The following is a 13980-nucleotide window of genomic DNA, read 5'->3' on the forward strand; positions in this document are numbered from 1 at the left end:
TTCTGCCAATTACATCCCTGCGACCAATAAGATCCCATAGACTAGGCCTCCTCCGTATCCCATCGGCCAGCCAGTGTCGGCTGGCAACTACAAGGAGGAGGGCCTTCTCAGCAGTAGCCCCGACCCTTTGGAACGAGCTCCCCGTGGAGATTCGTACCCTCTCCACCGTCCAGGCCTTCCGCATAGCCCTGAAGAACTGGCTCGCCCGTCAGGCCTGGGGATAAGGATAGTTACCCCTCCCGAATGATGAATGTATGTTGCCTATTATTTTATTATATGTTTCTATCTTGATGTCTGTATTCCCCCTTCCCGGTTTTATGTGAGCCGCCCTGAGTCCCCTCAGGGAAAAGGGCGGCCTACAAATACTAATAAAACTCAAAAACTTAATAAAACTCAAAACTCAAATTATGTGTTCAAATTACTATTAATATTCTTTCATTTGTGACAATCCTTATTTCCTTGAATTCATAATTATCTATCGAATAATAGTGTGTCTTTAAAGTATTATAATATCACCTATCTCCAAGGAGAAAAAGCGGAGATTAGAACAAAGAATTCCCATTAATTTATAATATACGTTCATATTTTCAATTGACCATAATGTCACCGATCATCCAGAGTTCCAAAAATAGTTTTCCATTATTAATTATTAATCCATATAGTAGTTAAGTATTTCAAATCATATGATTTGAAATAGCAAACCTAACCTCTTGATTGGCCCAAATGCCTGGGGGAACAGCCACCACATCACCAAAGTGAGCAGGACTGGAATTGGTCTTTTGGGATAATTTGCATGGGGCAGAAAGCATGCATAAAACTTTTAAGTTAATGTGCCTGTTTTGCCCCTTATAGTAGCCCCCTCTAAAATCAATCCTTTTTATTTGTTTATTTATAACCCTGCCTTTTTTATTTTTATGTACAGTATAACTCAGTATCACATCCAGCTTCTATTTTCCCGACAACAACCCTGTGAGATGAGTTGGGTTGAGAGAAAGAGAGAATGGCTGGGCCAAAGTCACTCAGCTGGTTTCATGGTTAAGGCAGGACTTGAACCCAGTGTCTCTTGCTGTCTAGCCTGGTGCCTTAACTGCTAGATCAGAGGTGTCAAACTCCTGTCATCATGGCAGCATCATGTGATGTATCACAACTTTTTCTCCCTTTGCTAAACTGGGCGTGGCCATGGCCACTGCGTGACGCATGTGGCCTGCGGGCTGGGAGTTTGACACCCCTGCACTAGATCAAATTTTTTGCCTATGAATTTGGGACTGTGTGCTAGAGGACACCTGGGGAGCATAGCACATGTGCTGGGAAACTACCTGAGTAGCCACCTGTACTGGGGGTGGGTGGGTGTTGCTGCCAGTTTTACTACCCATTCACAATCCATGCGCAATGTGTGTGCATGTGCGCTGTTCAGTGTAAATTGTTTTTCGGGCATGCGCAGAACAGTTTTCAGTGAACTGCGCAAATGCAGTTACTAAAAACCAAAATGGTGGTGGCGAGGGAACTGGTTTGGGGGCGTGGCAGGCCTGGGTCGCTGCTGGTTCTGCAACCCAGGCCTGAATTCCACTGCCAGTTCAGCCGAATCGGGAGCAACCTGCCTCTGACCCATACAGCTGCCACAGCTGATTCTGCAGATCATATAATCCAAGCCTGCCTGCTACCTGCAGAAATCTGGGGTCTGACAGATTGGATGTCAACACACATCACCTCACATAGCTATACTTGCTGGGGAATTTCAGGCATTGTAATCCAGCAAAGGTTTCCTGGGCTGCTTACTTTCTGGTTAATGCTGTGTCAAGGTGGATGTATGCACATATGCGGTCATATATGCTGGAGGGGGTGGGGGGAAGGGATACTGGAGGATTACTTCCCAGCTATTGGCTGAAACATGCTCCTTGCAGGGATCCCAGACGACTTGGCATTAGGCTTGGAACTGAGCCGGCGTGAGCAGCAAGCGCTACCAAACCACGGGCCAGCAGCATCTCCTCCAGTAACATCACCTCAACGCCCAGCACCCAAGCGCCCATCCCCGAGCTCCTCCCCAGTGATCCTGTACACAGACAGCGATGATGAGGACGAGGATCTTCAGCTTGCTATGGCCTATAGCCTATCTGAGATGGAGGCCAAGAGCCAACACAGAGCAGGTGCGAGAAGCCCCACGAAAAAGCAATCCAAAGGAAAGCCACACTTGCCACAAGGGAATCTTGTCATGGACAGCCAAGCGGGTGGCCCATCCAAAAACCCAGCAGGGTCCCAGGGAGGGGAGGGAAAGGGGAGGGGTAAAACCAGAGACCCTTCACCTAAGAAGAAGGACACTCAGTGCAACCTCCTGTGAGCCCACCAAGACTGTGTTTCATTGGCTGGTACGTTCCGGACCTTGGCCAATGGAGGGTGGGACCTTGAGCATGGCTCTGATTGGTTACTAAGAGGATAGCCTGCAAGTCCATCCAGTCGTTGAGCTGGTACCACCGAGTAAAGGGCAGGAGCAGATTCTGTAACTTGGTATGTGTAATTTGGCACGAAGGGGGTGGGTGGGGTTGTGTAGGCATCTCCTGGGCTATAGAGCCCTGGTTCCTTGTACAAATTCAGGTTGCACCCTCTATTTTGCTGTTTTATTGCATGGCTTAACTGCATGGTCTGACTGTGTGGCCTGCTGTACCAGAGAGATTGTCCTGGGGACTTGTTATTGGCTGCTGCTCCTTGATTACCTTGATTAGTTGAGCCTTGGGTAATATGAGAAGAAAATGTGATATTTAAAACCCAGGGATTTAAAAAAATATTTGGTGGAAGTGACTCAGTTTGGGCCCGTCCTATATGAGGATGATTCTAAGGCACACTTAGGGGTTGGGGCCTTTTACTACCAACACTGTGCCTTCCTTAGCTAATAACTGTCTGATTATCTTTGCACAAAATGCTTAACCAGATCAGTTAAGGACCTAGTGGCTGCAGTAGCATACAATAGACTCGATTAATTCTAATTGTGGTTTTTTTTAAGTGTGTTATTTGTGAGCCCAGCACATTTCACTAGCTCATTATGTGAATCCTAAAAATGGATTAAATTTCTCATCAAGTTAAGCATATTGTGCAGAGTTGTAATGTACAGTATAGTGGAGATTTAAAAACTCAACAGGATTTTCCTTCAAAGACGGTCCAGGATGTTATGAAATCAGAGCAGCTGTTCTCTATGGACAGTTTTCAGTCTTCCAATAGCCCAGTTTGTGAATGTTTTGTCGTGAACGACCGAAAGGGGGGGGGGGGGGAACCAAAGCAAGAAATTTGCCATGCAGATCCATTCGTTACTGGTATCTCCTATTGTGGGTCACAGTCCCATATTTTATCTGTACGGGGGGCAAGGAATCATAGATAATTACATTGCTTACACAACCCTTGTCCTCAAATTGTGGTCTTCAAATCAAATCACTAGTTGAAGAGGCTGTACTACATCTTTTTATTTATTGGCATGGCACTTTTTCCTAGACGCCACTCACTCACTATAACTATTGCTTGTGGGTTTCCTTTCCCCGCCCCCTCCTCCTCCGGTCTTCTTCTGCCTAAGGGTCAGGGTTGGGGGGGGGGGTTTGAGGGCATGGGATCTGGTGGGTTTGCAGTCCTTTGCCTTTCTTTTTCCTTTTGTCTACCCTTGGTGGCAGGCCCTGGAAAAGGCTTCGGTGGATGCTTGATGTAGGAATGTAACTTGTTGGTGCCCTCTTTCTTTCTCTACTGCTGCTGCCGCTTGTCTGCTCACCTGCCCATCCCTCCCTTCCGTGCTTCCCATGCCACAGACCCTGAAGGACAGGCATATTCTGTCTGACACCCCTCCATGCTGCCTCCCTGCAGGTAACCCTCAAATGTTTATTTTAGCTGATCAGTTGAAACAGCATTCATCAGCAGGGCTGTGTATATTTCTAATACTCTTGGCTTTGACTATCCACAAAGGCCAAGATGATCCATTCCTCTCAAAACATTTAAAGAAACAGTACCTCTATCAGCTTTTCTTCCACTTTTGTTTTATTTACCTCCATTTATGATTTTAAAGTTTATTTTTAAAAATGCCTTGTAAAGGCAAGAACAAAGAACATTTACAACTATCTGTATTATTCTGGTTGCAGATACATGTATTTTCTTGGGGAAAATATAAGAATATACACAACCTTGGTCTTTTTGATTGATGGGCCTCAGCCTGCCATTTAACTTGCTTGTTTCTGTGTAATTACCCTATGCTTGCGTTCCTATTTTCTTTGCTTTCCACCCTGACCAAGAGGCAAGAGATTGGGGGAGGATGACAGAGAAAGAAAAAAGTGTTCATGAGGGATCTATTGGCTGGGTTATCCTTTCCTATGTTAGGCCAATTCACAAAATCCAGACAGTATTATATGAAGGCAAGACTAGAATGTATGAGGGTAGCAAAGTGCAGGCAAAATAAACATTTCATTAAATGTTGCTGATACCATCCACGGATGCACAGAAAGTAAATCAGGATTTAGCAAGTGAAGACATTTGCTGTAAATTGGGGAAGATTTTTGACACCTCTTCCAAAATGTCAATAATGGCATTACTAAATTATATAGCCAAGATTGGGTGGGTGGGGAGGGAAGCTTGAGATGAATAGTGAGTAGGTGGTGTGTGTGTGTGCGTCCAAGTGTGCAGGCAAATTGTGAGCGCTATGCAAAGGCAGTAGATCAATATGGGTGAGGTGGAGTGAATGTATTTCACTGGTACGCTCATTACAAGGCTCCTCTCCACAAAAGCTCTTATCTCTATTTTGCATCTAAATGTAAACTGCGTCTCTAATTTTCTTCTTCATTTGGAGAAAGCCAATTTGCAGAATTTGGAGGCCTTAGTTTAGTTAGTTTAGTTTATTTATCTTGTATGCCGCCCACTCCCGAAGGACTCTGGGCGGCTCACAGTAGACAAGGGAAGGGGGGATAAATAGACAAAGACAACACTTTTAAAAAAAACGCAACATTCACAGTTTCCGTGGGGCTGGATGTTTCACAAGCCCCCCGGCCTGCTGGAGCAGCCAGGACTTGGTGGCTTTGCGGAAGGCTGGGAGGGTAGTAAGGGTCCGGATCTCCACAGGGAGGTCATTCCAGAGGGCTAGAGCTGCAACAGAGAAGGCTCTCCCCCGGGGAGTCGCCAGCCGACATTGGCTGGCAGATGGAATCCAGAGGAGACCTAATCTGTGAGATCTAATCAGTCTATGGGAGGTAATCGGCTGGAGGCGGTCTCTCAGGTACCCAGGTCCGATGCCATGTAGGGCTTTATAGGTAACGACCAGCACCTTGAAGCGGGTCCGGAGACTAATGGGTAGCCAGTGCAGCTCGCGGAGGATAGGTGTGACATGGGTGTACCTGGGTGCACCCACAATCGCTCGCATGGCTGCGTTCTGGACTAACTGAAGTCTTCGGACACTCTTCAAGGGCAGTCCCATGTAGAGCGCGTTACAGTAATCCAGTCTTGAGGTCACAAGGGCGTGAGTGACTGTCTGAAGGGCCTCCCGATCCAGGTAGGGTCACAATTGGTGCACCAGGCAAACCTGGGCAAAGGTCCCCCTGGTCACAGCCGACAAATGGTGTTCTAAAGTCAGCTGGGGATCCAGGAGGACTCCCAAATTGCGGACTCTCTCTGAGGGGCGTATAATTTCACCCCCCAGCCTGAGAGATGGAATAATTGGCCAATCTTTGGGAGGGAACATCAGAAGCCACTCGGTCTTGTCTGGATTGAGTGCCTACTTGTTTGCTCCCATCCAGACCCTAACAGCCTCCAGGCACTGGCACATCACTTCTACTGCTTCGCTGAGTTGGCACGGGGCGGGCAGATACAACTGCGTATCATCCGCGTATTGGTGGTACTTAATCCCGTGCCGGCGTATGATCTCACCCAGCGGCTTCATGTAGATGTTAAATAGGAGGAGGCCTTGCTGTCTTCTTTCCACCACCACCCCCACTCCCTTTGCAATAGTGTCTTGGTGGAATAAATATTATGATCAATAAGAAACAAGGGTTACTAGAAAGAGGTGGGAATCTTCTTTACCACAAGTAGTTCATTAATAGCAACTCTTCTGGGGCTCACGTTCCTTATTTTGCATGCTCCAATGCATTCTTCCCTTGCCACACCAAGGTTGAAACAGAGTGGTTCTTGCATGATCTCAGGGGTTTGCAACAACTGCCTTGATGCTAAAGTACTCGCCCTCCCTTTCTTTGGGGAATATGTCATAGCTAAGACACTGCCGGCTGCTGCCCACTTTTCACTGTCGTCTAATTCACTTGGTATCTGTATTTTTCTCTCCCTTCCCCTCCTGCTGTCTCCTTGCTTCTTTCCCCAGGTGTGTTCTGAGTCTGGAAGAGCCATGGGGATTGCCTTTCCAGCATTCGCTCTCGTTGAAGGCTGCTCAGGCCTGGACTTCACTTTCTGTTCTCTCCCTGAATCTGCGGGGGGGACTGGCAAGTGCCGAGTGTGTTTCCCCCCCCCTTCGTTCTTTCTGCTGCATAACATGTAGCACTCACTGACTCAGGCAGGCTATAGCCTGTTTGCTGTAGAAGTAGCTATCTTGCTGCTCCATAGAGCCAAGGCCTTTTATACTTGTGAGCCCTCTTCACTGGTGCTCATTGCCCTCTTAAGAGTGCCTGGCTGAAGAGCGGTGGGTAGTCTTAAATGGTCTGTCCAGAGAGGCAGTGGTGGGTCGAGAAAGCCAGAAACTCTTCATAGGCATGGGCTGCAGCATCATCTTCAGCTGCCCAGGGAAACACGGATTTCAAGACAAACACCATTTGTGTTTGGAGAGTCACATGAATGGGAACAAACAAAGTTTTGTTCGAGCACCAGGGTAGACTCTCATGTTGTGCAAAAGGCAGCCTTAGCACCTTCCCTAACCCGCAATCATATACCGAATGATAACTGAACTCCCAGAATTCCTAGCTAGCACGATGGCCCTGCTATGAGAGAACTGTGGGAGTTGCAGTCCCAGCACATGGCAATGCTGTTCTAAAGACATCAAGTTTCTCCCTTAGAGCAGCAAGGTCTCTTCCAAACCAGTCACTGCAAAGAGAGGAATTCGGACTCTCTTGGTAGCAAGGAAAGGGCTAGGTCTGTGGCTCATCCTGCCCCCAATCCCCCTCCGGCCCTTTTAAGCAAAATTCTCATGAAATAATGGCTACAGATAACACAACCCCGTTCAACATGTCTGTAACTTGGAGTGGATCTGATCTCTTTTGTAATGCAGAGTGCTGGCCTGGTATAAAATGGACGACATTTATCAATAAACTTATTTGCAATTAATGCTGTCTCAAAAATGTTTGCAAAGAGGTTAGGGAGGAATTATTTTGCCCTTTCTGGAATTCGATAAAAAGGCTATAAACGACAGGTAATTCAAAGAACAATTTCTCCCATTTGGTGTCCTGCCTGCTTCCACACAGGATGAGCATAGTATTTCATCGAATTGCAGTAGTATTTAGGCCTTTTTTTTAAACCTCTTCTAATTTATTATCCTCTTAACAGAAGATAAAATCAAGCCTGGGTTGGGTACTTTAAAAGATTGCTTCCATGGTGTTTTAAGGTTATTGTCTCCTATACACTTACCTTTAGATACACTTTAAGAGCTACTTACAGCTTCATAGTTAAAGAATAAAACTAGGTGGAGGAATTAACTTGTGAAAATATATGAAATAGCTTAAATATATATATTTTTAAAAATCAACTGATAATATCCAGAATGCTCATAAAACAAAGTGGTATCCTTGAAACACATGGCTTGCTATGGCAAAAAAGGGCTCGAAGGGAGCCTGGCAGTTAAGGGTCAGAGCCAATCCACCTATTTCACAAAAGGCCATCCGCCATCTCCCACCCGCCCACCCAGATTCCTCCCCACAGGTATCTTCCCCAAGGTTATAATCCTATGGTTGCATATGGGATGGTGGCGATGAGTTTGTTAACAACTTTCTCATTGGATCTACTTGAAACAGTGGTGCACTTTTTCCTGTAGACGCAAGATAACATGACTATTCAGATCATGGGTGTCCCTGCCTATGTATTTCAGGGGTGTGGGGAATCAAGCCAAGGAGGCAGGAAAAGATGGTAAGGCTAGTGCTTAGGTGGGATAAAGTGTGAGCAGAAAAGGCTTAAGTATAGACAGAACCTACTTGGTGTTCCTTCTGCGTGTGAAAGGGCAGCAGACAGAAAGGCAGGAAATATTGTATTTTTAAGAATTTCAAAATTAGATACGTGTTTGTACATATGCCCACCCCCATTGCCAGGCGCACACATAACAAGGATTGGGATAGCACTGTACCATTTGACACCACGTGGGCAAGTCACTGACTCCTTTACATGCCATCCCTTTGGAGCTAATTCTTCTACCTCCAGGAAAATACCTGACACTCCGAGTTGTTATCTATAAAGCTTTTGGCATGAGGAGACAATGCATTTTCCTGCCTGGTTATACACAAGATGGGGAGGCTGGGCTGCAGCTGCACAAACGCGACACAAAACCTTTATTCACATCAAATACAAAATTAGATTCTCTAGAAATGTCTCTTTGTGATAAGTAACACCCAGGAGAAAGTAGGGAGACAACACAGCAATTAGCAGCTGTGGGCCATCTCCCTTAATGTTCCCTTCCTCCATTTAGGGAAGGGAGCAAATGGCCGTGACTAGGCTTGGCTCCAGGCCTGCAGGAAACGGAGAAGGACGACAACAATGGGACAACAATGAGCGCAGAAGCAGTGTTAGGTTCTTTCCCTGCTGTGGGCACAGGATCAGGCGGTAAAATTTAGAGAGAGAAGAATGGAAGAAGGATGAAAACTGGCAATAGACGTAACCTAGCTTCTGCTAAGGCATTACCATTTCTACTCATTCATGTGGGCATTAGGGCTAAGCAGGACACTGAATAGAAAATAGAAATGGGCCCACAGCCCTCCCATTGCAAATCTACTTGCTTTGACCAATGCCCGTAAACATAAAGTAGGCACTTCAGAAAACTGGTCTTTAATGCATCTCACAAGGAGGGGCTAACTCTCCTTTGGACTGCAGCCCCTGTATTGCTCCATGGCACATCCTCTCATACTAGAGGTGTCCTGGCTGTCTAGAAAGGGGACCCAACTCTTCTATCCACCAAGGGCTGCTTCCAGAGAGACCAGGGTGGAATAGGCCTTAGCAGCATGAGGAAGGTTATAAAATGTTGGATGGATGAGACCCAATTGGGCAGGTAGGCAAGGGGCCAACATTTCCACAGGGCAATTAAATGCAGCCATGGTGAACCACATGGAGATGACACATGGTAAAGGGAAAACACCCCAGGCAAGAACACGGCAACAGCAGAGGCAAAGAGTCAGGTTGGGGAATCACCAAGTTGGGCTATGCTGAATAGAGGCTTCATTGGGGCAGAGCCTTCAGGATGGCATTCACTTCCTCTGCCACGGCTGTCAGTGCAAATTCAAACTGGTCCTGGGAACACAAAAGCCAAGTTTATAAAGTAGCATGGGCATAGTCAAGAGTACCAAGAATTTGGGTCCCCTTTTTTTTCCTTTTCTGTACTCCCTTCTTAGAAGGGAGAAGCACTACCATCTCTAATAATATAACTATATAACTATGCTAAAATAAAAAGCAGTTTCTTTTTAACTTTAGTTTGAATCCTTCAAACATAAGTACACTCTCTCTTAATGTCTATGGAGATTCTCAGTCATCCAGGTGATGGTTGTCCCAAATGTGCTTTTTTCAAGAAGCAACTGGACTTTCTGGTTTTTCTTTGAAGATGTTTCGCTTCTCATCCAAGAAGCTTCTTCAGCTCTGACCTTCCATTCCCCACCATCCAATCCGAGCTGAAGAAGCTTCTGGGATGAAAAGTGATGTGTTTTCATAGGAAAACCAGAAAGTCCAGTTGCCTCTTGGAAAAAGCACCTTTTCTCTTCTTTTTTTGATTGAGAGCCTCCTTTTTCCCCCAGACTAGTATGATACACTTAAAGATAATATTTGATATTTACAAATAGCCAGGACATTGATTTGTTATCTTGGACTACATTCACTTAAATACTCAGCTCTTCCATCAAGAGGACTGCATAGAATTCTTGTGAGCAAGGAAGCATTGAGACGTACCTTAGTCTGTACCACACCTGGTCTCTGGTCCCTCACGTGCTCCAAAGTGGCTGCAATATCTATCTCCTTCACACCTAGGATAGAGGTGAAGAGGTGAAAATCAGAAATTGGTGAATAAGGAATATTCTAGGGGGGCATTGGGGATATTTGTATCTGTGCATTGACCCCACATTCAAAATATGTGAGTAGACACAGAAAAAGTTAAAACAAATGTAGGGTAGATGACAGAAAAGATGTGGCCTTCAAAGCATAATTTGAAGGGATCTGATCATTTAATGAGGGCGATGTACAGTATTATATTTGCACTCTTGTGGAATTGGCATGATAAACTCTAGGGAAAAAGAATCACAGTAACAAGAACTTCAGCTAATATATAACTTCATATATTTACTAAGTAGGTAGTAAGTAACTTTGATTTAATAGTAAATTTAATAATTAGTAAATAATCAGTTACATAAATCAATAAATACCTACTAGATAGTAAAGAGGGTACAGCAGCTATCCAGTATATGGAATGGGGCATTATTTTGTCTGCTGGACAAAATGTATGCATAATCTCTAAAAGAATGAATTCATTTCCTCAAGTTTGTTTGACAGCAAAAAGTTGAAAGATGCAGAGAGGCTTTTGACAGATCCCTTCTAAGATCTTTAGAAAGTTAACTTGCGGTTACACAGAATTAGCCTCTTGTGGAAAAAAAGATATTAGTTGGAGGAAAAGGAAAATAAACAATATGGAAGGAATCAACATCATGGGAAACGAGCTATGAAAGGAATATTAAAGAACATGTTTCTATTTCAAGAGCATTATATCAAAATATACATTTTTAAAAAGGGCAGATTCTTCCCAGGAAGAAATCTGATGTGGACTCCAAAAAATCATTGCTGTTACTGCTCAGGTTGCTCTTTTATTTATTTTATGTATTTATTAATATTAGAAATTTTTAAGGACAATGAAAAGAAAATGTTCTTCAGAGACACATGCTTAAGAGGTGTTTTCAAGTATTTTCAAATAGACTGAAAAAGCTATTCTGATTGTGACAAGTTGTATTGCTGAATATCCTAAATACAAAAATTGTACAATTTTCTTTGGGTTGAGAGTTTGGATTTGACCTTAAATAGTACATCAGGAGCTGCAAAAAGGGATGGAGTTAAGAAAAATGATTAAATTCATGAAATATGAATACAGTAATATTTTCCATGCAGTATGACAATTTTCTAATTCTGTCAAATTAAAAAAGCCAGATTTTGAAGGGCCAAAATTTTCACTGAGACATTCATTGTGTGGCTAACTGGACATAGAATCAATTAATGGGAATGTAATCTTTTCTTGTCAAAATAATACCTCTACTGAGGCATTAGAACATAGTATTATGAATGTTTTAGACTTTATATGACTAATGCTTGGTATTAAAAAGAATTTAAGAGGATTCAGAAATGTTTTGCATAGCTACCCAAACCCTAATCCAACTGAACATCTGTTTGATAGTATGCATTATTAAATAAAATATTATTTGAGAGTTCTTTCACAGTGTATATAAATAGGGAGGAAAAACTTATTAATTGAATTTTCAAATGTTGACTTTTCATTTTTGATTTTTGCTAATATTCCTCACTAGCAATTAAAGAATAAGGGGATGGTCAGTTATGGATGAGCAACTGGGCGTGCAACATAAACATAGACTAAGAATAATGACCAGTCTTTGTGATTCAAGGATCTCAAAGGATCTAGGGTGGAGTTCATGCCGATTGGTTAATCTTAAATAACCAAATGTAAAATAATGAGCAGTGAGGTTGTACATTTTTAAATAACAGATTATTCAGGATGACTGAGAGAAAAGAAAGCTCTGGAATAATATACTGTATTTATGATGTCAGTAAAGGAAGATTTTAAGCTTAGAAAAATGGAAAGCATGATGGAAACATACATACATATATTATGTGAAGGAAAATACAGAGGGAAAGCTTTTTGACTCTTATAATAACTAGAATCTGGGGTCATCACTGAACTGAAGTTAAGTAATGGGTGGATAAGTAAATAGAAACATTTCTTTACATAGTTAAACTATCCACTACAGCAGGATGCAGTAACTCCATTAACTGGAGTAGCTTTAAGAAGGCAGGATACGGCTATCAACAGCAGGAATTAGTAATTTCGCTTCAGATTTCTCTAAGGCCTGTTGCTATGGGAACACTAGCTAGGACATTTGCCTGCTGCACCAGACTGGATTTTCTTATGTTGAATTGACAGACTATTTGCAGAAAATGGGTTTATGTAAGTCTCTTCCTTCCACCGTCTCACCTTTTGCCATTCGGTTTAAAACCATGTCAATAAGAATGTATGTTCCAGTCCTTCCTGCGCCATCACTGTAAAAGATAAGGAAACACACTTGTGGCTTCAAACAGCAGCAGGGTACATAATGTTCACCGTTCAATGTGAGGAAGGTCTGGCTCACAGAAATCTTCTGATCTGCTGTAATGTCAATGATCAGCCTTCAGTTTTGACAGTGCTATTTAGTTCTTGGAAGGAGGTCTATGAATCTGAATGGCAGGTTAACCTGCTATCCTTTTCCCGACCAGATTTTTAAACTTGTGGAATGCCTTGGTTATGAGGGACAAGATGCTGGCTCTTTGTCCTGCTTTGCCACACTGATTTTCATAACTTATTTATTTGAATGCATTAGCTCCCAACTCTCATACTCTCATGTACTCATATTCTTGTCACACACCCCCGGCAAAAGATCTCACATTCCTTGTCTGCTTGAAAAGGCCACCAAAGGGGAGCATTTATTTTTTCATGACATTTGTTCAATCCTCTTCAGTTTCTCCTAGTTGCTCTCCCCCATTATTCCCCCTGACCAGGTCATTACCTGCAGTGCACGACGATTGGACATGAGCGCCCCCGGTAGCATTTGTTCACCTTCCTGCCGGAATAATGAAAGGATGGGATCAGATAGATGAACTCTCAGGGAGAAGTCATGTGGATTAAGTCACCCCCTTTTATCCCTGAACAACCAAGCAGGAACAAGCATCAAGGAAAACATTCAGGAGATGAATAGTATTTCACTTACAGCTGGTAGGTTGCAATCTAACATGAAAATTGCATGTGTGTGGAACATTATAAAATCACCTGGAAAACATTCACGCATCTCCTAGAGCAACCGTAACAATACCTAAAATGGCCAAATTATGTGTAGGGATGAAATCCAACAGGAGGCTCAGGAACTAAGGCAAAATATACCATATACTAGTGTTCAGTTTATTTTCAACTAAACCAAGTGTGGATTTTCAGTTGAGTTCACAGGCACCCATTTTTGTTTTACGCATTGGAAATACTTGAAAATGCCAAATTGTTAACTGAATCAAGAGTAAATAATCTGTGGTGAGCCAATCTTATTTTTATGAAGCCTCTGAAACAAGACAAATGGATTTGTGACTTCCCATTCATTCTCGAAGGAAAACAAAACATTCATAGGAAAAATATGTGTGTGCTTCTTTGTATGACTATCTAGTGGAGAGAAAAGGTTGATGATACGGATGTCTTCCCTTATGATGATACCATTATGTTACATCTTGTTTGCAGGCTTTAGTTACCAATCATATTAGAAAGAAAATATCAATGTGTAATTTGCTCCTGTACTAAATGACACAATCTACAGTAAAATACAGTGTTACTTGGTCCACCTGTCATTCTATCCACCAATCATCTTTTGTTATAAATTCCTATTTTGGGGCAGGGCACTATAATATCCCCTAAATAATCCAGCAAACTGACTTCATGCCAAAAAGTCTAAAAAGACAGAAGTCATCCATTATTTCCCTGAAATCTGATATGTTTAATCCTTTCCATTCAATAGCCTAACTAGTGAAACCTGACAATGCCTTCCATGGGGT

The 13980-nt window shown here is 43.1% G+C and overlaps 2 protein-coding genes across 5 annotated transcripts in view; one reads left to right on the top strand and one right to left on the bottom strand.

Moving 5' to 3' along the window:
* LOC116509020 (dnaJ homolog subfamily B member 2-like) overlaps positions 1-7278 on the top strand; it is a 35525-nt gene extending 28247 nt beyond the window's left edge. For both annotated transcript variants that reach the window (XM_032217908.1, XM_032217900.1), the window contains exons 10-11: positions 1902-2144; positions 6326-7278. In XM_032217908.1, the coding sequence (XP_032073799.1) occupies positions 1902-2144; positions 6326-6336 (254 nt within the window). In that variant the 3' untranslated portion in view covers positions 6337-7278. The remainder of the gene's footprint in view (positions 1-1901; positions 2145-6325) is intronic.
* Positions 6422-13980, bottom strand: part of PTPRN (protein tyrosine phosphatase receptor type N) — a 49594-nt gene continuing 42035 nt past the window's right edge. For all 3 annotated transcript variants that reach the window (XM_032217870.1, XM_032217878.1, XM_032217863.1), the window contains 4 exons: positions 12957-13010; positions 12389-12453; positions 10090-10163; positions 6422-9441 (listed from right to left, as the gene is read on the bottom strand). In XM_032217870.1, the coding sequence (XP_032073761.1) occupies positions 9370-9441; positions 10090-10163; positions 12389-12453; positions 12957-13010 (265 nt within the window). In that variant the 3' untranslated portion in view covers positions 6422-9369. The remainder of the gene's footprint in view (positions 9442-10089; positions 10164-12388; positions 12454-12956; positions 13011-13980) is intronic.

The sequence above is a fragment of the Thamnophis elegans genome, chromosome 1, assembly GCF_009769535.1.
Source record: "Thamnophis elegans isolate rThaEle1 chromosome 1, rThaEle1.pri, whole genome shotgun sequence".
Lineage (NCBI taxonomy): Eukaryota > Metazoa > Chordata > Lepidosauria > Squamata > Colubridae > Thamnophis > Thamnophis elegans.